Source organism: Lepidochelys kempii, chromosome 3, assembly GCF_965140265.1.
Source record: "Lepidochelys kempii isolate rLepKem1 chromosome 3, rLepKem1.hap2, whole genome shotgun sequence".
Taxonomy (NCBI): domain Eukaryota; kingdom Metazoa; phylum Chordata; order Testudines; family Cheloniidae; genus Lepidochelys; species Lepidochelys kempii.
Genome location: NC_133258.1, coordinates 190,104,721 through 190,131,667, shown reverse-complemented (window position 1 = coordinate 190,131,667; position 26,947 = coordinate 190,104,721). Strand labels below are relative to the sequence as shown.

Sequence of the window (26,947 nt, the reverse complement as noted above, 5' to 3'; positions counted from 1 at the left end):
CTTGATGATTACCTGTTCATTCCCTGGGGGGCACCTGGCACTGGGCTAGATGGACCTTTGGTCTGACCCAGTTGGGCCATTCTTATGACATATTAAATGACACAGCTGTTCCCATACCCACACCACTAAAATGCAGCCACCTCTTGGGTGGAAGGGGACCATTAACTGGCACACATCTTTTCTGTTCACAAAGACTAAAAGGATTTCAGTTTTTTTAAGTCTTACAAATGATCCCCTATATAATAACATGTATGGAACTCAGTTATCAAATTCAGAGGGATGATGGGCCTAGCTGACTTTAGAGGATTTGAATTTGTAGTCCATGGGATTATTGGGATTTCAGTATGATGCTTCAAACTCTAAACCAATGGTCTCCATCTTTTTAGCTTGAGGGCCAAATATTTTATTTCAGAAAGGTCAGTGGGCCATAATCAGTACTTTGGCACAAACAGAGTAGAACAGGCCAGAGGATCTGCCCCACTTAGGTAGCACAGAAAGAGCTTAGGTCTCCTGCTGAAGATACCACAAAGTAGTGCTCTAATTAGTGCAGGGGCAGAGAATCAGGGAGCTGTAACTAACTGTTAGTTCTCAGCTTCTCATTTCCACCTTCCTTGTGGGTTGCTCTGGGTGGCCACATGTGGGCAGGGTGCTTATCCTTTGCAACACGCTCTCCTAGGCTCCTGCAGAACTAGTCAAACTCCTATGTTGCTCTTGCAGGGGTTCCTGTACGAAAGCAGGCAATGGAGTAGCTAGAAGTGCTCTCTCCTATTTTCTTGGCAATGCCATAGATGGCCAGTTTGGGTGCTTTTGAGTACCTGCAGCAGGGAAGGGACAGCAACTGGTCAGAGTACCACTGGCTCATATCAGAGCTGCTGCCGGGGAAGTGATAGGAGGCAGTGCCCCTTACACACTCCTTGTAATGATGGGGCTGATAGAGGAACTGTAGTTTCTTCTTCGAGAGATGTCCCCGGGGGTGCTCCACTTCAGGTCAAGGTGCCTCCCAGCGCCTTCGATCGGAGATTTCTACAGCAGTACCCCTACGGGCTGTGCACGCGCTGTACCTGCCTCTCGAGCTGTCAGCGTTCTAATAGCGCGTGCACAGTCCGGGCTCCCCAGTTCCTTCTCTACCATCCCCGGCTAGAGAGAGAGTTCAGCATTGCTCTTTGAGACCAGCTAGTTGGTTTGTTTCTCAGTTTAGTTAGATAAGTTACATTAGCTGTTACTTTTATTTCTTTAAAAAAAGACAACACTTCCGCAGTTTCGGACATGCCAGGCTTCCCAGGCTTCAAGAGATGCACCTCCTGTAAGGATGCCATCCCCATCTTGGACGGGCATTTACAGTGCGTACGCTGTTTGGGGGAGTCTCATGTACCCCAAAAATGCATCTGCTGTAACAAATTGAAAGTGTGGACTGCAAGGACAGGGAGCTCAGGCTTAAAATGCTGTTCCTGGAAAACTGCCTCAGACCTGCCTCTGACCCTGGCCAGCAAACCTCTGTGACACCCTCCAGAGGCAAAGGAAAAGAAAAAAAATGGACAGCTTCCTCTCCCCTCAGGAGTTGTTCCTTGGGAAAAAAGTTAAAACTGGTTCTTCGGTCTCCGCTGACTCCGGCTCTGCGGTTCAGCACCTTCCACAAGGCAGGCACTTCGGGCAGTGCCCGTGAGTTGGCTGCCCCACTACATGGTACCAAGGCTCAGGGCTTCCAGTTGCCAGCCTCTTTCAGCTCTTCTACAGCCACCTTTGCCAGTACAGTGCTGAGAGCTACTACGGTGCCGACAGCACAAGTGATAGCTGTGGCACCGTCCTTTGATCATGTGGTGCCACTTTTACAGCTGCCACTCTCAGCACTGAGGTCTCCTGCCTCCCTTGCAGTGCCTACCTCAGGGGCTCCTACTCTGCGGAGCCAGCTTGTGCCCCCGGGACACCCTTCGGTGCATCAGTAGACGGCCTTCACCAGCTACACCGGCTCCGACTCCTGGTCACTCAGCTTCATCGCAGTTTTTACAGCCAGAGGATTTAAGGGTGTCCCATGCCCCTGACTTTCCTCTTCTCAGCACCAGCCTATCACCGAGACCTTTAGCACCCTACCTTCAGTACTCCCCTACCACTACAAGCCCCTCCAATGAAGTGTGGGAGGATGAGGAAGAGGAATACGATGACCAGATGTTTTCTCTCAATACTCTCCCCAGAGTCAGTTATCTACATCTGGGAGATGCATTTCAGCACGATCTCCATATCCTCAAGGCTATCCACACTGGTATGGCAATCCCTGGATGGGACCACCTATGCTCCCCCCCCCCCGGGGGGCAATGGCCACACTGGGGTCCATGGACCTACACCACACCACACTCAGGTCTTCCACGGGCTGCCTGGAGGAAAGCTGTCTGACCCTCCCCACTGCCTGCTTACACTGAAACCTAGATAAGACCTAAAGTGGCCGCCACCCCTACAGAGGACACTGCCCCACACACCTCTTCTATAGTGATAACATCACAAGACACCATGATACCGCCACCACCTCCTGCTACTGATGAACTCGCTCACTTTCAAGAATTGTGTCACAGAGTAGCAGAAGAGCTCAGTATTACCATGGAGGAGGTACCTGAAACACACCATGAGCTTACCGACATCCTGCAAGCTACGACCTCCTCCAAAATAGCCCAACCAATAAATGGGGCCATTATGGAACCTGCTAAAACTATTTGGCAGACCCCAGCTACAATAACACCCATTAGCAAGAGATTAGACCTAAAATATTTTGTTCCATCTAAGGGTTCAGAGTTTCTATTTACGCACCCCTCACCTAATTCTCTTGTGGTTGACAGGGCCAATCAGAAAAACAAATACCCAACACTTCCGCTCCACTCCATCAGACAAAGATAACAAGAGACTGGACTCCTTTGGCCGCAAAGTGTATTCTTCTTCCACTTTGCAATTAAGAGTAGCGAACTATGCGGCGCTGTCATAAATATAAAGGGAAGGGTAACCACCTTTCTGTATACAGTGCTATAAAATCCCTCCTGGCCAGAGGCAACATCCTGTTACCTGTAAAGGGTTAAGAAGCTCAGCTAACCTGGCTGGAACCTGACCCAAAGGACCAATAAGGGAACAAGATACTTTCAAATATTGGGGGGGAGGAAAGGCTTTTGTTTGTGCTCTTTGTTTACGTGTTTGTTCTCTCTTGGGACTGAGAGAGGCCAGACAGAAATCCATCTTCTCCGACCCAGCCTAATCCAAGTCTCCAATATTGCAACCAGTATAGGTAAGCCAGGCAAGGCTGATTAGTTTATGTTTTGTTTTATGTGAATTTTCCCTGTGTTAAGAGGGAGGTTTATTCCTGTTTTCTGTAACTTTAAGGTTTTTCCCAGAGGGGGATCCTCTGTGTTTTGAATCTGAATACCCTGTAAAGTATTTTTCATCCTGATTTTACAGAGGTGATTCTTTTACCTTTTCTTTAATTAAAATTCTTCTTTTAAGAACCTGATTGCTTTTTCATTGTTCTTAAGATCCAAGGGTTTGTGTTTGTGTTCACCTGTTCAAATTGGTGAGGATTATTATGAAGCCTTCCCAAGGAAAGGGGGTGTAGGGCTGGGGGGGATATTTTGGGGAAAGACGTCTCCAAGTGGGCTCTTTCCCTGTTCTTTGTTTAAAACGCTTGGTGGTGGCAGCATACTGTTCAAGGCCAAGGCAAAGTTTGTACCTTGGGGAAATTTTTAACCCAAGCTGGTAAGAATAAGCTTAGGGGGTCTTTCATGCAGGTCCCCACATCTGTACCCTAGAGTTCAGAGTGGGGAAGGAACCCTGACAGGCGCTCTTAGCAAAATATGACCACAAAAATTATGCTAAGGTAATGCAATTTATTGATGATGTCTCGGAGGATAAATGACAACAATTTAAAGCAGTGGTGTCCGAGGGCCAATTGATCCCCCGCACAGCTCTTCAAGCTGCCCTCGATGCTGCGGATGCAGCGGCCAGATCCACAGCCACGGCTGTCGTCATGCAGCGGTCCTCATGGCTTGCTTCTTCCTCCTTTCCGAAGGAGATACAGAATATGGTCGAAGATCTCCCTTTCGATGGAGACAAGCTCTTCACCGCTACAACCAATGGGGTCCTTCACTCCATGAAGGATTCCCGTGCCATGCTCTGATCTTAGGCATCCAAACACCTGCCACAAAGAAGAGACAATATAGATATCAGCCATACCAATGACCACGTTACCATACCTTTGCTCAGCGTCTTTCAGACAATAAGATACACAACAACAACGACATAGGCCCAGGAACCAATGACGTCGCCCTCCGCAAACAACGGTGACCCACCCTCCTAACCCAAATAAACAAATTTGAAGTCTTGGTCGAGGGTTTAGAAAACATCGCACCCTCTCCAGCACCAACTCCAACCAACCATTTTTTTGGACACCGTTTGCGTCCATTCCTGGCCAACTGGCAAACCATCACTACGGACAGATAGATCCTGGAAATCATTAGATTGGGTTATGCCATCCCCTTCCTCTCCTTACCTCCCACCCACCCTCCCACCCCGTCCCTCTTCAGGGACCCCTCTCATGAACAGGAGGAACAACATCTCATACATCTTTGTCAGGAGGTACAACATCTCATACATCTCAGAGCAATAGAGGAGGTACCCCCTCAACACAGAGGGAAAGTGTTTTACTCCCACTACTTCTTGACGGAAAACAAAAGCGGCAGTTGTCGCCCTATCCTCGATCTTCTATGTTTGGACAAGTTCATCAAGAAACAGAAATTCCGGATGGTTACTCTCCCAGTGATAATTCTGGATTGGTTTTCAACCCTCGACCTCCAAGATGCATATTTCCATGTCTCTAGCCACCCTGCCCATTGATGTTTCCTCAGATTTGCTGTGGGAGCGCAACACTACCGTACAGGGTCCTCCCTTTTGGCCTTTCCACTGCACCACGTGTCTTCTCCAAGGTGCTAGCAGTTGTAATGGCACATCTCAGGAAAAAAGGAATCCTCATATTTCCTTACCTGGATGATTGTCTCCTCAAGTCTCCCACTCAAATAGAAGCGAACCATGCAACTCTTGCAACCCTTCACTGCTTCCGCACCTTGGGCCTGCAAATAAACAAAAACAAATCTACCGTACAACCTACCCAACAAATGGCCTTCATCGGCCCCCACCTCGATTCCACAACCAGTCTTGCATCTCTCCCTCAGGACAGATTCCACACAATGGGCATCCTGATTACCCAGATACGTGCCAGACCACAGACTACAGTCCGAGACTCCCTACAGCTCTTAGGACATATGGCCGCTTGCACATTTATGGTCGCAAATGCTCGCCTGTACATGCGATGCCTTCAGGGTTGGCTAGCCACAGTATACAAACCAAACAAGCATAGGCTAAACAGGTTACTAACTATGCCCCAGAAAGTCAATGACTCAGTCCTCTGGTGGACTTCTCCCATCAACCTCTGCACCGGGATTCCCTTCTGACAAGATCCCCCTTCAATTACCATCACCACAGATGCATCCCTCACAGGATGGGGAGCACACATCGGCCACCTCACCACTCAGGGTCTCTGGGCCACTTCAGAAACCAGGCTTCACATAAATTTGCTAGAGGTCCAAGCTGTACACAATGCCTGCCTCCATTTCCTTCCCATCATCCAAAACCACGGAATTTGAATAATGACCGACAACATCACTTGCATGTTTTATGTCAACAGACGGTGGAGCCCGATCACACTCCTTTTGCACAGAGGCAGTAAAACTTGGGAACTGGTGCCTTCAACACAACATCCATATTTCTGCCTCATACCTGCTGGGTTCGCAGAATACCACCGCAGACAAGCTCAGCCGATCATTCCCCTTACAGCACGAGTGGGAACTCAATGACACCATTCTTTCCAACATTTTCCAGACCTGGGGTTATCCCCAACTGGATCTATTCACCACAGCAACAAACAAAAAATGCCTGACATTCTGCTCCAGAACAGGCCTGGGGAAACAGTCACGATGGAATACCTTTATGCTCCCTTGGACCAAGACTCTCATGTACGTGTTCCCACCAATGCCTCTATTGCACAGAGTAATTCTGAAGATACAAACAGACAGAGTCAACATCATTTTCATAGCCACAGCGTGGCCAAGACAACCGTGGTACCCCTTTCTCCTGCACGTCGGTCAAGCCACCCATTCCCCTTCCACCACTCGGCAACCTCCTATCACAATGCAGGGGACAAGTATTTCACCCTGATGTACAAACTCTCCACCTGAGGGCCTAGCTGATCAATGGTTCTTCAATGCGGAATTAACATGTTCGGACCAAGTACGCACTGTCTTGCTACAAGGAAGAACACACAACACGCGCACTACCTTCCTACATAAATGGAAACGGTTCACATCTTGGTGCGCTGGCAAACAGACCTCTCCAGTTTCTGCTTCACTTCCACTGATACTGGATTACCTGTTACACCTTAAAACATCTGACCTCTCTACGAGCTCACTCAAGGTCCACCTCGCGGCAGTCACCGCCTTTCACCATAAGGTTGACAACGTAACCGTCTTTGTCCATCCAATCACCAAAAGGTTCCTGAAGGGCATGCAGACGTTATACCCGGATGTGAAACTGCCTGCTGCACCTTGGGATTTACACCTAGTCCTCAAAGCCCTGATGGATACACCCTTTGAACTGATGGCTACCTGCTCCCTTGTCCACCTATCCATGAAGCCCGCCTTCCTCATAGCAATCACGTCTGCCAGACGAGTAGGAGAAATGGGGGCGCTTATGGCGGACCCTCTGTATACCACGTTCTTCCACAATAAGGTCATACTCTGCATGCATCCAAGGTTCTTACCTAAGATACACTCTTCCTTTCACCTCAGTGAACCTATACACCTTTCAACATTTTTCCCAAAACCTCATGCTAATGCCTTTGAAATGACAATGCACACTCTTGATGTATGCAGAGCATTATCCTTTTACCTGGATAGAATGAAACCATTTAGGAAAACCCCTAGACTTTTTGTCTCTACTACTTGGCACTCACAAGGAAATGCTGTCTCTACACAGAGACTTTCCAAATGGATTGTTGACTGCATACGCCTTTGTTACCAACTCAGGCAAATACAACCTCCTACATCAATTAGAACACACTCTACCAAAGCTGTCTCCACCTCCATGGCCTTTCTCTGTAATGTCCCACTGTCTGACATATGCAAGGCAGCTACCTGGGCATCGAAACTTACCTTCGCTAATCACTATGCTCTCATTCACACTGTAGCATCTGACACCAGATTAGATAGAGCTGTCTTGTCAACACCTTCGTGCCTCCTCCGAAGTCCCAACCATCCTAAGGGATACTGCTTTTCAGTCACCTGAAGTGGAGCACCCACAGGGACATCTCTTTCTCGAAGAGGTTACTCACCCTGTGCAGTAACTGATGTTCTTCGAGATGAGTGTCCCTGTGGGTGCTCCAGTACCCGCCCTCCTCCCCTCTACTTTGGAATTTGTAACACACTCCGTTGTAGAGAAGGAACTGAGGAGCCCGGGCTGTGCATGCGCTATTAGAACACTGACTGCTCGAGAGGCAGGTACAGCGTGTGCACAACCCGTAGGGGTACTGCTGTAGAAATCTCCAATCGAGGGCGCTGGGACGCACCTTGACCTGAAGTGGAGCACCCCCGGGGACACTCATCTCGAAGAACGTCAGTTACTGTACAGGGTGAGTAACCTCCTCTTAATATCACAGGGCCTGGCTTGGGGACATACTTTCAGTTTGTCATCAAACACACATTCTTCGAATGGCTGCATGCCAGGCCCACAATTTAGAGTCAATATGGCCGCAAGCTGGACACCACTGCTCTAAACTACCCTCTTTGATGGTATCTGTTCTCTTCTGATTTTCCTCAGTTCTTACTGGCTACTCCATTAGCCTTTTCTCTTATGTCTCTCTATCTGCATCTCTGTTCCTGTTCGTTGGCATCCCTCTGGTTCTGTGTTTGGCCCTGTTCTTTTTTTCTCTATACTGTTTGTCTCAGAAAGGTCATCCCCTTCCCTTGGAGCTTCCATATGCAGGTGATTTCCAGATCTACCTCTCCACCCTCATACACTCCTCCTTCTTCCAGATTTCTCTAACTGTTCCTCTAGAACGGTGATTCTCAACCAGGTACGTGTACCCCTGGGCATACGCAGAGGTCTTCCAGGGGCGTACATCAACTCATCTAAACATTTGCCTAGGTTTGCAACAGGTTACATTAAAAGCACTAGCGAAGTCAGTACAAACTAAAATTTCATACAGACAACAACTTGTTTATATTGCTCTATGTACTATACACTGAAATGTAAGTACAATATTTATGTTTCAGTTGATTTATTTTATAATTATATGGTAAAAATGAGAAAGTAAGCAATTTTTCCGAAATAGTGTGCTTTTGTATTTTATGTCTCATTTTGTAAGCAAGTAGTTTTTAAGTGAGGTGTAACTTGGGGGTACACAAGACAAGTCAGACTCCTGAAAAAAAGTACAGTAGTCTGGAAAGGTTGAGAGCCACTGCTCCAGGATGTCTCACCACTCAAACTCTCCAAAACTGAACTTGCTTATCTTTGCTTCAGATCCGTCTCCCTTCTGTTTCCATTGACAACTCCAGGATCCTTTACTTCAGAGACTCAGAATGTTGGTGTCGTCTATGAGTTTTCCCTCTCCTCTTCTCCCCGCATCCAGTCACTCACTGAGTTCCAACACTTCTTCTCTGTCTCTGCTCCTGCAAAATTTGTCCATGCATTAGTCAACTTGATAACTAATCTCTCTCTGTACTACCCACCCTTCACCTCTCTCCACACATCCCAATCCAAAATCTAAAGTCATCTTCCACTTCTATTGCTCTGACCCTGTCATCATCACACACTTGAATCCCTTCCTTGGCCGCCTTTCTCTTATATCAAATCCAAACTCCTCCTCCCAAGATGGTTTGATTTAAATCAAAGCAATTTAAATCACTGATTTGACTCATGATTTAAATCAGCAAGCAGGAAAACTTGACTTAAATAATCAATTTTAATAATTTTGCATTTGTACTTTTAGTTATTTTCCAAAAGAAAGGTATGATTCTCATTAATATCCATTAAAATGTGGATTTGCAACTAAATAAAGGCTTTACACTAAATTTGGTGCTTCTCCTTGCTAACTTGGAGGAAACACTATATCTGTACATATTTACTTAAGCAATTATATAGCTGTCAAGCTTCCTTCCCCACTCTGAACTCTAGGGTACAGATGTGGGGACCTGCATGAAAGACCCCCTAAGCTTATTCTTACCAGCTTAGGTTAAAACTTCCCCAAGATACAAACTTTGCCTTGGCCTTGAACAGTATGCTGCCACAACCAAGCGTTTTAAACAAAGAACAGAGAAAGAGCCCACTTGGAGACATCTTTCCCCAAAATATCTCCCCCAAGCCCTACACCCCCTTTCCTTGGGAAGGCTTGCTAATAATCCTCACCAATTGGTACAGGTGAACGCAGACCCAAACCCTTGGATCTTAAGAACAATGAAAAAGCAATCAGGTTCTTAAAAGAAGAATTTTAATTAAAGAAAAAGTAAAAGAATCACCTCTGTAAAATCAGGATGTTAAATACCTTACAGGGTAATCAGATTCAAAACATAGAGAATCCCTCTAGGCAAAACCTTAAGTTACAAAAAGACACAAAACAGGAATATAAATTCCCTCCAGCACAGCTTATTTTACAAGCCACTAAACAAAAGAAAATCTAACGCATTTTCTAGCTAGATTACTTACTAACTTTACAGGAGTTTTAAGGCTTGCATTCCTGATCTGTTCCCGGCAAAATCATCACACAGACACCCCAAACCTTTTATTCCCCCCACTCCAGATTTGAAAGAATCTTGTCCTCTCATTGCCCATTTTGGGTCAGGTGCCAGTGGGATTACCTTAGCTTCTTAACCCTTTACAGGTGAAAAGATTTTGCCTCTGGCTAGGAGGTATTTTATAGCACTGTATACAGAAAGGTGGTTACCCTTTCCTTTATATTTATGACAATAGCTATTCAGATTCTTAATTTTTACATTTTTATTATGTTAGAAAATGGTGATTGATGCATTTCTTATTTACTAGATAAATCACAAATAAAAAATTAATGTCAAGCTGTATTTGGATAGAAATTAAGATGAAATTAAAATGTCCCAAACCAACATTTTAATTTTTTTATTAAATAAAACTACCTTAAATGTGCTGTATATATAAGAAAAGTTTTATTAAAAAAATATCATAATATATTTTGCATTTAAAACTAACTTATTAAACAAAGAAAATATTATCTGTAGTTAGTGAACTGAACTGATTGTTTCTGGTCACCATGTCCTTCAAGATTTTAGAACTAGTAGGTCTCATCCTCTCACACCTCATTTTTATTCATAGATTGGAAGAAGAAAACAAGCTTTCCAGCTTTTTCATCTTCTAATTAGCTTCTTAACTTTGAATGAATTAATCATTGAATTGTACTAGTTGAATAAACTGAAATGAAAAAAAATACTCTCTGCATCCGCATAAGAAGTTATGGCTGTCAAAATCTAGTTTAGCGCTTCAGCAAACTCTGGTTCCAGGTGATCAGCCAGGGGCTTCCATCAGTTCAATGGTTAGACTTTCTTTAAAATTTGACAGCAAACATGTACTACTTAATATTGTTTCTGTATTTAATTTAAATGATTTTTAACATATTATAAAAAGTTTAGGCCTTAACTCAGGTTGTCAATTTCAAATTTAATTGTAACTAGGTTTACTTCTAAAAAATTAACTTTTATTTCATTTAAATTAAAAAAATTGATAAATAAAATAGGATATTTTTGATTTTAAAAAATCATTGATTTTTATCCACCCTGCCTCCTCCTTGTTTACAAAGTCTTATCTCATTTGCCCTCCGCCTACATCTGTGTTAATTTCCTTTTTCTCCTCTAATTGTTCTACCCATCTCTCCTCATAATCATCTTTCCTTACTATTCCCGTGTATCCTCCCACTCCCAGGTGAATTCATGCCTCCCCTCTGCTTGAAATAGTTTTTCACTTCTTGTCTGTCAGTCTTCTCATCTCTCTCTCTTTACTGTTTCAAATTCCTCCTTAAAACCCAAATTGTCAAGGAATCCTCTACTCCAGTGCTGTCCACACCCTCCCTTATTTACGCTATTGTCCTGTGTTATGTCTGTCTTAAACACTATTGTGGCTCTCAATACCTAGCTCCTAACATCAGTAGATCTCAAAGTGCTTTACAAAGAATTTCAGTGTCATTATTCCCATTTTACACATAGGGAAACTGAGGCAGGGAGCACTGAAGTGATTTGCTCATAGTCACCCAGTAGGCTAGTTGTAGAGCCAGGAGTTAGATCCCACGTCTCCTGAGTTCTGTACAGTGCCCAGTCCTCTGGGCCACATTGACGAGGTGAACTATTGTGCCTGCACACTATCAGTTGCAGGATCAGGTCCTTAGAAAATTAAACTGTTTGGGACAAGGAACATGCCTCAGTCTTTGAAGTCCCATGTAAGTTTATTTCACTGTCTTAAGTGATTAATGATAATAGTTTGAGTTAATGACCTTGCTGAGAGAATGATTCTAAACCTTTAAATTGAAAATGTTATTGTTCCAAGAGAAAGTTGTTTATAGAACTTAAAGCCACCAGTTTGTCTGTCCTAAGGTAGCATTGTGGAGGCAGGACTCTCCGCCCCTTGACAAAAGTCTGAGCTCTGGGGAAGATAAGATGAGTCTGGGTCACATGTGTGTATTTATAAAATTTAACCTATAGGGCTAGCCTGCTTGATTGCCTATATATTTTTTCTTATGGATTTCTTATTTTCTTGTGGGTTTGATTATTTGTTTTATTCTAATCGATGAATAGGTTTATATTAAAGTATTTTGGCTGTAACACAGGGAACCTACAGGCCACATCCTATAGGTTGAGCTTAAGCAAAGTTAGCAGACATATGTTCGGGACCTTTCACCTATATAGGTGGTGATGAGAGAAAGCATAAGGTCCATATATGGATGCGACCTTTAACATAGATAGATAAAGGATACGTAGAGGTAGGTTGGCATGGGGGGCTTCCTAAATTCAGACCCTATGTAAATTTAACAGGAACACCACAAGGAAAGAACCAAAATAACCGGGTAGGACAGAAATAACAAATGTGAGAATGATCTGATGTCATTAATATGTATGTATATGTCATCAATACGTACAAACATACCAGCCTGTGGTAGCCTAACATTTTGTGGTTGAGGAAACTAAGTTTGGACATAGAAGGAGGGCCTGAGTGCTCGAGCTCTATAAGAGCGGTGACCCACCATGCCAAGGAAGCTTCTAAGGTTCTAAGCTTCAGGGGTTATATTGGTATACTATTCAAGCTTCAAGCCTTCTTGGTTTATTAGTCCATTAGTCTGTTAGTTCTTAACTGTAAGTTTTAGGTCAGTTAGTTAAGTAAAACTCTAAGTTAGCTTCAATAGCTTTTAGCTCTTTAGCTTCTCCTAAGCTTTGCACCTCCCACGCAAGAATTGAGGAACCTGGACCAGAAGTCTCTTGGCATGCCAGAGGCGAGGCTGGTTCTTTGTCTCTTACAACCAGGTTATCAAGGAAGAGTGTGAGTATATTAATCAAAAGCGTTATGGTATATAATAGCACATGTATCTCTAGAATAATATTATTGCCTTTGTAACTCTGATTATTTTACTATTTGATTATTATTCCATTTATCTCAATAAAAGTCTTTAAGGCTACATTTATCTCAGTGTGTGTGTCCTTTCATACATCCCAACGGTCCTTGCGAACTCTGTAGCCTGATTTTGGGACAAGAACCTTATTATCTTCTGATCAGATTAATTGGTGAGCCTATAACCCATATTATCCAAATTAATAATATTAACATCCTAAAATCAGGCAACAAAAAATATGCACAGGAAATATGGTAGCTATGCCAGAAAATGTATATCAATCAAGATTTCCAAGTGCTTAAAATAATTAAGCCTCACAAATCCACTGAGTTAGGACTCTCTATTTGCTAGTATTTATAACTCATTGCAAATGGAGATGTTGTGACACAGGGGAAGTTAAGTGACTTGCCCAAGGTCACACAGCAAGTCTGGTTGAACCAGAAATAGAATGCAGAACCTCTGACTCCCAATCCCATGATCTAGCTACTAGACAAAACTGCATTTCTTCCTCCTGAAAGATATGGCAAAACCTTACTAATTCATTACCAATGTAAATTATTAAATTTTGGGAATTAGTGGGTAAGCCAAACTAATGTGATTTTAAAAAAAATAATGATACTGCATCTCAAAATATAATTTTATTGCAAGGGTTGTTTAGTTGTAACTATGTATGTAGTAGTGTATTAGTTATTGCACATAAATTTTATTTATAAATTTTAATGTATTATTGTAGACTTTAAATTTTTTGAAGTCTGTGTGATATGAGATCTCATTGCAGTACATATTATTTCACCTTCATTGAGAAGTTGCATGAGTCTGCTAATTTTTTCAGAGGGAATTATTAGGTCTGTAGATTAACGAACTGAGAATTAATGAGATTCTACTGTAATTATTGGACAATAAAATGGATATGCTAAATGGCAACATAATCTAAGTTCCACAGGACTTAGTTTTCAGAAGTGGTGAGCACCTACAGCCTCCGCTGAGTTCAGCTGGAGTTATGGATACACAGGACTTCTGAAAATCAGAGCCATAGTAAAGAACTTCTACTGTTATTTACATAATATAAAGAAATCTGTTGTCTGTTCAGCAAAATTTAATTTATCTGTGTATCATTTACAGTTGTAATATTTTAACTTGGAGTTTTTGAATTCTGCAAATAAATCTTTCTACACAGATTATGAAAAGCTAGTAATTATATGCACTATTTAAAGCTAAACTAGAACAGTTAATATCACCTTTTGGAACTGGAGTTATTGGTGCTTGTTGTAGGACCGCCTGCATAAATGAGTCTTACACATAGGAGGGAGAAGCTGTATGTTAGCTGTGAAGCAAACACACACATTTTACGGTTCATTTCTTTGTTGTTTAGGATTTGCTTAGAGAGCTTCATGAATTCCTGGAGTACAATAAAGAAAAAGAGGACAGATTTTGTTGTGAAATAGCTGACCCCCCATGTAAGAGAATCAGACTTGAGAACATGGGAGAAGGGGCTGAGGATTTGAATCAAAATGGGGCCCTCCAGCAGACCCCTGTGGCAGATGATGTAAATGTTGCTATGGCGAACTCTACTCTGAAGGTTTGCAATGTGTGCTTGGGAATTCTTCAGGAGTTCTGCGAGACAGATTTTGTTAAGAAGGTAAGTGATCTTTTCCTACTTTGTAGACACATTTTTCTATGAGCTGTTAAATGTGTGTTTGGTAGAATCCTGCAATGCAAACCCTGTGATCTAGTTGTTGTTGTTTTTTTAAATCATTAATCAGTTTCAGTCCCATATGTAGTTGAGTGGCTCCATCTAGATTTAAAATACTCTGTGTAACTTAAATCAAGAGCAGATGGGAAAATGCTTCAGTTTGTTTCATCATCTGCAATTACTGATTTAACTACTTAAATAACACTACTGGTGTGGTGTCTGGGTACCTCATATACAGTCAACAAAGGGGAATTACCCTTGCGTTGCTCAAGATCATATTTTACCCTGGCCTTGCTATAATTTAACTAAAAAAGCCTGAGAAAACAGGTGAACCTTCAACTGTCTCCTGAAGCTAATCTAACTCAGACAGACCTCCATGATCATGTTTCAAAAGCAAAGGGCTGACAGCAGTTCCATGGTACTTGCATACAGTTGCATGGTACTTGCATGCATATAGTACAATGTGGTTGTAGACGGTGAGCCCATCTTTACTTATGCTTTGTGACTGGAGAATAAATAAGGCATGAAATGCAGTTGATGGTGCTGTGCTGTTCAGCATTTCTCTTAGGTGCATATTTTTAATGGATAGAGGAGTTGTAAAAGAGTTGTTTCAAGGAATCCCTGTTGAGGTTACAGGGACAAACCATCCCGATGAGTCAAAAGAATAGTAAATATGGCAGGCGACCAGCTTGGCTTAACGGTGAAATCCTAGTGGATCTTAAACATAAAAAAGAAGCTCACAAGAAGTGGAAGGTTGGACATAAGACCAGGGAAGAGTATAAAAATATTGCTCGGGCATGTAGGAATGAAATCAAGAGGGCCAAATCGCACCTGGAGCTGCAGCTAGCAAGAGATGTCAAGAGTAACAAGAAGGGTTTCTTCAGGTATGTTGGCAACAAGAAGAAAGCCAAGGAAAGTGTGGGCCCCTTACTGAATGAGGGAGGCAACCTAGTGACAGAGGATGTGGAAAAAGCTAATGTGCTCAATGCTTTTTTTGCCTCTGTCTTCACTAACAAGGACAGCTCCCAGACTGCTGCGCTGGGCATCACAACATGGGGAGTAGATGGCCAGCCCTTTGTGGAGAAAGAGGTGGTTAGGGACTATTTAGAAAAGCTGGACGTGCACAAATCCATGGGGCCGGACGAGTTGCATCCGAGAGTGCTAAAGGAATTGGCGGCTGTGATTGCAGAGCCATTGGCCATTATCTTTGAAAACTCGTGGCGAACGGGGGAAGTCCCAGATGACTGGAAAAAGGCTAATGTAGTGCCAATCTTTAAAAAAGGGAAGAAGGAGGATCCTGGGAACTACAGGCCAGTCAGCCTCACCTCAGTCCCCGGAAAAATCATGGAGCAGGTCCTCAAGGAATCAATCCTGAAGCACTTACATGAGAGGAAAGTGATCAGGAACAGTCAGCATGGATTCACCAAGGGAAGGTCATGCCTGACTAATCTAATCACCTTCTTTGATGAGATTACTGGTTCTGTGGATGAAGGGAAAGCAGTGGATGTATTGTTTCTTGACTTTAGCAAAGCTTTTGACACGGTCTCCCACAGTATTCTTGTCAGCAAGTTAAAGAGGTACGGGCTGGATGAATGCACTATAAGGTGGGTAGAAAGTTGGCTAGATTGTCGGGCTCAATGGGTAGTGATCAATGGCTCCATGTCTAGTTGGCAGCCGGTGTCCAGTGGAGTGCCCCAGGGGTCGGTCCTGGGGCCGGTTTTGTTCAATATCTTCATAAATGATCTGGAGGATGGTGTGGATTGCACTCTCAGCAAATTTGCGGATGATACTAAACTGGGAGGAGTGGTTGATATGCTGGAGGGCAGAGATAAGATACAGACGGACCTAGACAAATTGGAGGATTGGGCCAAAAGAAATCTGATGAGATTCAATAAGGATAAGTGCAGGGTCCTGCACTTAGGACGGAAGAACCCAATGCACAGCTACAGACTAGGGACCGAATGGCTAGGCAGCAGTTCTGCGGAAAAGGACCTAGGGGTGACAGTGGACGAGAAGCTGGATATGAGTCAGCAGGTGCCCTTGTTGCCAAGAAGGCCAATGGCATTTTGGGATGTATAAGTAGGGGCATAGCGAGCAGATCAAGGGACGTGATCGTTCCCCTCTATTTGACATTGGTGAGGCCTCATCTGGAGTACTGTGTCCAGTTTTGGGCCCCACACTACAAGAAGGATGTGGAAAAATTGGAAAGAGTCCAGCGAAGGGCAACAAAAATGATTAGGGGTCTGGAACACATGACTTATGAGGAGAGGCTGAGGGAACTGGGATTGTTTAGTCTGCAGAAGAGAAGAGTGAGAGGGGATTTGATAGCTGCTTTCAACTACCTGAGAGGTGGTTCCAGAGAGGATGGTTCTAGACTATTCTCAGTGGTAGAAGATGACAGGACAAGGAGTAATGGTCTCAAGTTTCAGTGGGGGAGGTTTAGGTTGGATATTTGGAAAAACTTCTTCACTAGGAGGGTGGTGAAACACTGGAATGTATTACCTAGGGAGGTGGTAGAATCGCCTTCCTTAGAAGTTTTTAAGGTCAGGCTTGACAAAGCCCTGGCTGGGATGATTTAATTGGGGATTGGTCCTGCTTTGAGCAGGGGGTTGGACTAGATGACCTTCTGAGGTCCCTTCCAACCCTGATATTCTATGATTCTATGGTAGCAGCATGAATCGCCCTTATAATGTATTCTTATCTTTAGGAAGCCACAGACTAAGGGAAAATGTTAAGTAATTTGGTGGTACAAAAGACTATAAGCATAAAAGTTATAAGAGAGAATATGATTATGAATTAGGGAAAAAGATAGAGTGAAGAGCATTGTAAACACTATAAATGAAGGATAAAATTGCTTGGGTAACAGAGTGAAATGTGCAGGGGGGTTTTCAAAACTTAAGAAAATAAGACTAGTTGATATAGTAGAATGAACATTGGATTCAGCATAGCCAATAAACTGGGACCAGTTAGAATTGTGCAGTTTCTATTGTTACAGTGAATGAGTTTGTTCCTTAGGCAAAATACCTTCTACATTATGGACCAGATTTTTAGTGTTGGCTTTTTAAAGTTATGCCATTGAGTGGCAATAGATTCCTTAGGCAAAATACCTTCTACATTATGGACCAGATTTTTAGTGTTGGCTTTTTAAAGTTATGCCATTGAGTGGCAATAGAAAACCTGACAGCAATTGATTAAAAAACAGCCAAGACTGATTCTTTCCTAAGAGAAACTCATTATCCTAACAGTGCAATTGGCATACAGTATTGATTTTAATTGGAATGCTACCACTTGTTTTTAGAGAGATATGGTGGGGGAGGTAATATCTGTTATCGGACCAGCTTCTGCTGGTGAGAGAGACAAGTTTTCGATCTACACACAGCTCTTCAGGAGAAGTTGGTCCAATAAAAGATATTACCTCCCCCACTTTGTTTCTCTAATATCCTGGGACCAACATGGCTACAACACTGCAAGCAACCATGTGTTTTTAACAGTTACCAAAATAAGTGGATTTTGGGACAATGCCCCCAAATATATCTGTGTAACTCCAGCAGAGGTGTGTAGCTAACAGCTCTGGTATTACACCAGCCAGTGCTTAATTGGAGTTAGTTAAATATCTGATGCTGTATATTTAAGTAGCAGATACAGACTGAAGTTCTCAAGATTCTGAATTAGGGGTTCAGCTTAGATTCTGGAAAGACTTTGAGTATCAAAATAACTCATTTTGATTGCTCAGTGTGTCTCTCTGTCTACTCCTTTTACTCATTCATTCCTTCTCTTTCTTCCCGCTCCTTGGACTTACCTTCCCTCCTCATTCATTCTGTGCTCCATGTACATTATTGCCTCCTTTTCACCACCTATCTGCTCCCTTTCACTCTTCATTTCTCCAGGAGGAAGGACAGGTAGGGACAGCCCAGAGGGAGGGACAGGTAGGGACAGCCCAGAGAAGAGCAGCTCCCTTCTCCAACAGGCACATGGTTATGTACAATGTCTGCCAGCAGGTTGCATGGCCATATAACCATGCAGCTTACGGGGACCCTTGCTCCTCATTCTCCCTTCACCTCATCCCATCTCTATCCCCCAGCACCTGTTCCCCATCCCAAAATTGTTACTACTTCTCTCCCAATAATCAGATACTCCCCTCCCTGCAGCTAAAGTCAGTTATAGCCCTGCTCCCAAAAATCAGTTGCTGCCATCCTTCTTCCTTCTCTATGTCAACTAGTCCTTGTCACACGCACCTCTGCATGGGGCTCTGTTGCTAGTGCTCTCCCATTCCTGGTGCTCTCTTAGACACCAAGCAACCTTTGCACAGATGGGTGGATAGGGTGGCGGAGAGGCAGCAGCAACCCTGATGGCTCCAGCAGCAGAAGGATAAGAAAAAGAACTGAAAATGTATTATTTTTAAGACTCTCTCATGACTTGTTGGGAGCAGACTCATGGTTTTCTAGTACTTAGGGTTGGCAGTATTTGAGGGGAGAGAGGAAGGGTGGTAGGGGCCGTGACAGTAACATGTGGGGGGATGGGTAGGAGATGTGCTGAGCGAGAGAGGAGAAGCAGCAGCAGCATTTGCTTTTGATTGCTGTTGGGATTTTCACTCCCCTTCCTCAGGCCTGGGCATTGGGGAGCAATGCTGGGATATTATTTTCCCAATTTGTGGGTGGGATACCACTGGGATTTCACTCTTCCTAGCAAGGAGAAGCAACAGTGGTAGTTGAGAGGAGAGGGAGCCCACAGGAGGTGAATAGTTGCCTCCTAAGGAAGGAGCTCACTTGTGCAACAGGCTACGCTTAATGTATGGGGCCTGCCAAAGGAGGTAATGGCCGTGTATTCTGTACCTATGGTCATACTGGGTAAAAGAGAGAAAGATAGGAAAGACAAAGTCTGCCTGCTAGTTTTTTGTGTGACAAATTTAGTTGTTTAGTATTAAATAGAATAGAAATCTGGGCTCTGATGCTGCCTCTTATATTTGTAAAAAATTATACACTAATCTTGAGATAATGTAGGCATTTGCTTTTAAAATAAAAGATAAAGTATTTTATCTCGGGTAATTCATAATCTTCAAAGTAATAAAGTAATATGTTTGTGAGTGTACTATCCTAAGGACTTCTGCATTTGTGTTATTGTAGAATTGCAACAGCGAAAGATGAAATTAGACTATATTTGTTTCATTCCTCTACCACTGGGATTGTTCCCTTCAATAACTGTTATTTAGGCTTGCAAGGATTAGATTTTTTTTTTTATAAATGTCAATTTCACTGTATATGCCCAAACCAATGAAAAAATATATCCATTAATAATAATCTAAATTTACAGATTGGCAAAGTAAGAAAAATGTTGCTTGAGAACTTATTAGAGTTTAATTTAAGGCTATTAACTCTGTATATTTGTGATGTGATATTGACAATTTGTGTTTTAATAGTTACAGAGTTTTAACTTTTTGAATTGCAGTGTCTGCTGCCATTAAATAATTACCAAGTGTTGCTCTGAAATATTCTTCTTAATGCATATTCTTTCTTAATGAACAGTAATATAAAAATAATGTACTGTAAGCAGTCACAGTAACAAATTGGGCCAGACTTTAGGCAAACCTAATTTAATGCATCAGAATTTTTTAAAATTAATCATAGCCTGTACATTAAAGTAGACCTAGTTAAAGTTCTAGAAGATTACCATGTTTTTGCTATTCCTTTCCAAAACTGGGTGTTTAAACAAGGTGGCCATTAGTGAAAAGTGAATGAAGTTCAAATAATTTAAAAGTCTATTTTACTAGGGTGCCTTGTGTGGGGCAACATGGATTCAGATCATGTAAGCTCCTTCACTGGAGGTTTTCAAAAGGAAGCGGCTGGATAGCTATCTGTTTTGGATGGTTTAGACCCAACAAATCCTGCACCTTGGCAGAGGGTTAGATTAGATGACCCTTGCGATCTCTTCTAACCCTGTGATTCTATGATTATCTGACTCCCTCTTCCCTCTAGCATTGCAATTTTGCACAGCGTTGAAAAATTTAGATCTCTAAAAATTGAAAAAAAATGTTTAAACATAAACATCTATATTACCCATTGAAATTATTTAAAAAAATCTAATTCTGCCAAGCCTAGTCTTATTTTTATGATTAGCGTCAACATAAAATATTGAGTTGGGTTTCTTTTATAGTGGCGTAACAATGAGGGTATACAGTGACAATAATATAAAATCTGCCTGGAAGTTACAGTCCTTAAAGAAACCTAAAAAAAACCTGTCTCTAACTGGGTAGGATTTAGTGAGCTTATGGTCATTTTATATATGAATGTATACCAAAAAGTAATGTTATAGAAGATTTGCACTAGAATAAAGAATATTGTAAAAGACTATCAGTTTAACTCCCTTATTGAGGATTCATATCCTTCTCTTTTAGGTGTGCCAAAAGGTTAATTCTGCTGAGTACCAGTTTACTAGCTTTGTATTTTCTGTGTCGCTCCCACCACAGTTGTCTGTTAGAGAGGTAAGTGTTTACAGATACGTCTATTGACCATTGTAACTTAAACGTGTAAGAACAAAGAATGTGTCCTGGGAAGTGGAGAAGGCTTGCATTTCATTGATTTTGCTGCAGAATAAAATAGTACCTTTAAATATGCACTAAAAATAAAGAATAAGTTAAGCAATGTTACTTTTGTGTTCTTCAGAAATGATTAGAGAATGACTGTAGTCCTGCCAACTATTATTTTAATTAAAAAGATATTTGAATGACTCCAATATTCAGTGGATGAGTTTCTTTAAATCTGAAAACTAAAAGGAGTTTCTTCAAAACCTTTGTGTATAGTTCCCTTTGGTGAAGACATGAGCACTGCAGTGTGGATTTCTCGGGGAAGGAACAGCACAGCTGGTACCTTTCCTGAAATAGATGGTAATTGGTAGTGCAGAATACAAGTGAAAGAATTTGAAGATGAACTCTAGCTGTGTAGTACTGTAATAGAGGTAAAAGTACATATTTTAGTAGACTTCCTGGCTACTTGACTCATGTTTTGTGGGAAATCTAGATGAATGCAGCTGTGAAGTACTAAAATTTGTGAACAGTCTAGTCAAATTTGAACTGTTTACATTCCTATCCTCGTGTTTAGAAAATAGCAGAAAATGGACAGATGTGACACCCCAATAATTTTGGGCAAATCAACAGATTACAATATATAGTGGTAATTAAAACTATTGCTGTATTAAGTATATTAGTTACAATATGTTTTATAGTGTCCATCTGACTTCTCTTCTAAACTGGCATTGAGATTAACTGTTTTGAATGGCAACCTACAAATACTTAAGATAAATCTCTTCTTATCTAAGATAGAATAAAATTTTTCAGTAAACATAGTGGGATGAAGGTCCTGGACATTAGTGATCATTAGAGAACCTGTGGCATTTTTACTAAGATTAAGGGTATTATTTCTTGTATCTTGGGAAAATTCCAGTGTAGGTAAATACATAGGTCCAGATCCACAAAGGTACGTAGGTGCCTAAACCCCAGATTTAGGCACTTAAGTATTGAGTTTAGGCGGCTAAATCCCAGTTTTGGCTCCACTGCCTTCCACAAAACTCCTGCCAAACCCAGTAGGCATCTAAACTCATTCAGCACCTAAGTTTTCAGGGTAAAAGTTCCCTAATTTCTTCTTTGAGTAGATGCAGCAGTGTATTCCACTCAGTTGTGCGCGCGCCCAGCTCATGAGAGCTGGAAAATTTTTCCTAGCTGTACACATAGTAGGCGGTGCTCGTACCTTGTACTCAATACCTGGCTATATGAGATGGTACCACCTTTGCCCCCCGCAGTTCCTTTTTACCATCCATGACTGGAGTCTGAGCTCTGTGTGGTTCTTAACATCACAATCTCTCACTATTTTAGTGTTTTTTCCTAGTTGTGCACAGTTAGCTAGCACCCTTAGTGTTAGATTTAGTGTTAGAGTTAGTTAAGTTTTTACCTGTTGATTCCCTCACCAGGGTTTAGACATTATCCATCCTGTGGCGAGTCAATCCCCACACTTGGTGCTTGCTGTGCTTGGGTGAGGCCCATGTCAAGGAATGGTGTTCAATCTGTAGATTGTTCATAAGATGGACTCGGGTGGCTAGGGATATTCACCTGAAACAGCACCTACTCGAACAGATCATGTGGCCTGCTTCAGCACCGAGGCCCTTACAGGATCAGAGGTCGCCCTTGGGTTCTTAGAGTGCCACGTTTCAAGCTCTGAAGCTGGCATCTCTCCAAAGAGATGGAGGAGCCATTCCCTGTCAAGTGCACTGAGGAAAAGTTTGTATGAGACCACTCCAGGCCTCATGGAGACTCTTCCTCCTCCATCTCCAGGAAGAGCGTGGACTTGCATGGCATTACTGTCCGCATATGCAATGGAGCAGGTCCTCCCAGCTGTTCCCCAGTACCACGCAGGAGTATGGGAGATCCCGTATTGTTGGCTTCGGTTCCAGCCCCAGAGCTTCTTCATCTCCATCCTCTGGTCTGAGAGACGGTTCTTCTGTGGCACCTTAACACGGTCCTAGTGGCTTTGATGGGACCTGTTTGAGCCCCTGGTGTCTTATCCCTTTCCACTTTTGTGTCAGAAGACTGCGTTCCTGGTAGCGATAACATCTGTAAGGAGAGTCTGAGTTGCACAATTCTCCAAAGACAATGTAAATTTACGGCCACACCCCACATTTTTGTCTAAGGTGGTGTCAAGGTTCCTTCCCCACTCTGAACTCTAGGGTACAGATGTGGGGACCTGCATGAAAACCTCCTAAGCTTACTTTTACCAGCTTAGGTTAAAACTTCCCCAAGGTACAAAATTATTTTACCCTTGGATTTCCACTGCCACCACCAAACTTTATCTGGGTTTACTGGGAAATGTAGTTTGGACACGTCTTTCCCCCCAAAATCCTCCCAACCCTTGCACCCCACTTCCTGGGGAAGGTTTGGTAAAAATCCTCACCAATTTGCATAGGTGACCACAGACCCAAACCTTTGGATCTTAGAACAATGAAAAAGTATTCAGTTTTCTTACAAGAAGACTTTTAATAGAAGTAAAGGAATCACCTCTGTAAAATCAGGATGGTAGATACCTTACAGGGTAATTAGATTCAAAACATAGAGAATCCCTCTAGGCAAAACCTTAAGTTACACAAAAGACACACAGACAGGAATATTCATTCTATTCAGCACAGCTATTTTCTCAGCCATTTAAAGAAATCATAATCTAACACATACCTAGCTAGATTACTTACTAAGTTATAAGACTCCATTCCTGTTCTGTTCCCGGCCAAAGCATCATACAGACAGACACAGACCCTTGTTTTTCTCCCTCCTCCCAGCTTTTGAAAGTATCTTGGCTCCTCATTGGTCATTTTGGTCAGGTGCCACCGAGGTTACCTTTAGCTTCTTAACCCTTTACAGGTAAGAGGATTTTTCCGCTGGCCAGGAGGGATTTTAAAGGGGTTTACCCTTCCCTTTATATTTATGACAGGTGGTTTCTCAGTTTCATTTGAACCAGGTGATATATTTACCTATGTTCTTTCCTAAGCTGCATTCATCTCTGGAGGAGTGGCATCTCCATATGTTAGATGTCAGATGTTGTCTGGCCTTCTACTTGGATATGACTAAACCGTTTCATGCTTTGCCTTGCCTGTTTGTTTCATATGCGAATTATATGAAGGGGCAAGAGGTCTCTTCACAAATGATCTCTACATGGATAACATCCTGTATCAAGACTGTATATGGAATAGCTTTGGCTACACCTCCTCAGTGAGTGTGAGCTCATTCTACGAGAGTGGAATCTACATCAATAGTGTTCTTCCATGACATCTCCATATTTGGACATTTGCAGGGCTGCCATGTGGTCATCCATACATATGTTTATGAACCATTATGCCAGGGGTGGCCAACCTGATCCTGAGAAGGAGCCAGAATTTACCAATGTACATTGCCAAAGAGCCACAGTAATATGTCAGCAGCCCCCCATCAGTTCCCCACCCCACTCCCAGCGCCTCCCACTGGCAGCCCCGCCGATCAGTGCCTTCCCCTCCGTCGCAATCAGCTGTTTCATGGCATGCAGGAGGCTCTGGGGAAGAGGGGGAGAAGCAAGGGCACTGCAGGCTCAGGGGAGGGGGCAGGAAGGGGTGGAGTGGGGGTGGGGCCTGTGGCAGAGCCAGGGGCTGAGCAGTGAGCACCCCCCAGCACATTGGAAAGTTGGCGCATGTAGCTCCAGCCCCGGGGTCGGTGCCTATACAAGGAGCCACATATTAACTTCTGAAGAGCTGCATGTGGCTATGGAGCCACAGGTTGGCCACCCCTGATTATGCCATTACTGCATCATCCAGGTGAATGCTAGCTTGGGTAGAGCGGTCCTGCAGTCCTTTCTTAGATAGACTCTGAGCCCCACCTTCTAGAGTGGGTAGTGCTTGTGAGTCACCTAAGTGGAATACATGTCTGCATTTACTCAAAGAAATAAAAACGGTTACTTATCTGTATTGTTACTATTGTTCTTCAGGATGTGATGCAGAGGCATATTCCATGACCCATCCTCCATTCCCTCTGCATCTGAGTCCAGTCTCTGGGCATTCAGTGAGGGGGAGTTGAGCTGTGATGCTGCTTATAGCCTGGGGAGGGGCTATGAGCACAAGGCGTGAGCACCACCTCCTATGGATACTGATAGGCAAAATTCTCTAGCTCTGGTGTGCTGGGCACACACACACCTAAGTGGAATACATGTCTGCATCACATCTTGAAGAACAACAGTTACAGTACAAGTAAATAATCTTTTTTTCCTGTGTTTCTACCTCTTAGCATGTGCTCTCTCTGAGCTGCCTCCTTCTAGGCGTCTGGATACCTGTCTCCCACTTAAGACCGCAAGTAATTCATGAGCGAGGGAAGATAATTATTCGACCACATGCAGGACCAATCCGGTGGGTGTGGTCAGAGGCTGCTTACTGGATTGGGTCTCATTCAAAATCTGGCCAGATGAGATAGAGGTGGGCAGAACCTAAGTTCCCTCGAAGCTGCACGGCCACGCAATTGCCTATTAAGCCCTGCACAGGGGCTCTGGGCGGCGGCAGGGAAAGGTGCCCTTTCCATCTGGCCCCAGGACAGACCTGCTGAGGCTGGGGAAGAGGTGCCCCTCCCCGCCGGCCCCAGCGTGGACCTGCAGCAGCTGGGGGAGAGGTGCTCCTCCCTTCATCCCAACACAGACCTGTCCTGTACTTGCCCTGGCCCCAGTGCGGATTTGACACGGTGCCCCTCCCCTGGCCCCAACATGGACCTGCTCCAGACTTGCTGCAATCAGGAGAGAGGAGTCCTCTCTCCCCTCTGCAGCCCTGGGGCAGCCTGCACCCCAAACCCCTCATACCCAGCCTCACCCCAGGGCCCGCATCCTAACCCTCTGCCCCAGCCCTGAGCCCCCTCCCACACCCTGAACCCTTCATCCCCAGCCCCACACCAGAGTCTTCACCCCTAACCGGAGCCCTCACCCGCTGCACCCAGCCCTGATCCCTGTCCTGCACCCCAAACCCCTCATCCCTGGCCCCACTCCAGAGCCCTCATCTCCCCCACCCCAACCCTCTGCCCCAGCCCTGAGTCCCCTCCCACACTCCGAACCTCTCGGCCCCACCCCTACCACATGAATTTTGTTATGTGCACCAATATGAAGGTGATGTGTCACACATCATTTCCATATTGGTGCACACAACAAAATTCATTCTGTACATGGACGTAAAAAATTAGAGGGAACACTGGGCAGCACCATCTTCATCTCCTCCTCCAGCTGTTTTGTGTGGAGCAAGGTAGGCGCCTAACTCATTCCTATGGGAAACACCGTAGGTACTTAAGCCATCTGACTTGAGATGGTAGGTTCTTGTTCGTGGACTGCTAAATTAATATAGGCTCCTCCCTGCAGCCAAGACATTGGTACCTATCTCTGAGAGAGAAGAGAGGCTTCGCAAACCCCCATCTAGGCAGCATTTCCCATTGGCTAGCTTAGGTGGCTCTTCACCTAGTGTGCTGGCTTTTGTGGATCCCATTCTGAGGTGCCTGTCTCTCCCCATGCATTGCCTAGGTGCTTAACTCAGGCTTTGTGGGTTGGAGCGTTGTTCCTCTGATTTTCTTGGCACCTAAAAATTAGGTGCTTTGACGATTAGTGTTGCAACACCTAAGTCCCTTTGTGGATCCCACCCATTCTGCCTACCTAAAATCTCTCTGCAACTCCAGTTGGCTATAGGATTCTTTTTCACTTCCCATTCTAAATGGCTGAGTTAGGGACAGTGTGTACTGGCCAACAGCTGCTGTACCTGGTAGACTAACACAAAAACAAATTGTCTTGTAATCTTGTTAGCTTGATTTCTTCCTCTGACCTTCTCATGGTCCTGTTATTATCCAAAAAGGAGATTAATCAACAAGCATTCTACAAGATGGCTGAACATGGGAGCACACTAGTATCCAAGCAGATTCTTTGGACATCTGTAAAATGTCAGGCACCTTGGCTAAGATTTCTGAAAAATGGATGCCTGCAGGTTGGCTCCTCAGTCCAAATTTAGACACTTAAATAAGGAGCCTGATTTTCAGA

The 26,947-nt window shown here is 43.6% G+C and overlaps 1 protein-coding gene and 1 long non-coding RNA gene across 6 annotated transcripts in view; one reads left to right on the top strand and one right to left on the bottom strand.

The window, feature by feature from the left end:
- Positions 1 to 26,947, top strand: part of PUS10 (pseudouridine synthase 10) — an 85,062-nt gene that overhangs the window by 14,750 nt on the left and 43,365 nt on the right. For 2 of the 5 annotated variants that reach the window (XM_073339365.1, XM_073339366.1), the window contains 2 exons: positions 14,070 to 14,336; positions 20,782 to 20,868. In XM_073339365.1, the coding sequence (XP_073195466.1) occupies positions 14,070 to 14,336; positions 20,782 to 20,868 (354 nt within the window). Of the gene's footprint in view, positions 1 to 10,808; positions 12,628 to 14,069; positions 14,337 to 20,781; positions 20,869 to 26,947 lie in introns of those variants that run through there. The other 3 variants (XM_073339368.1, XM_073339367.1, XM_073339369.1) reach the window with 3 other exon arrangements.
- On the bottom strand, positions 3,858 to 23,069 carry LOC140909625 (uncharacterized). Its single transcript, XR_012158297.1, has 4 exons — positions 22,331 to 23,069; positions 8,556 to 8,747; positions 5,010 to 5,096; positions 3,858 to 4,165 (listed from the first exon to the last, which is right to left on the bottom strand). It is a non-coding gene; the product is annotated as an uncharacterized lncRNA (long non-coding RNA).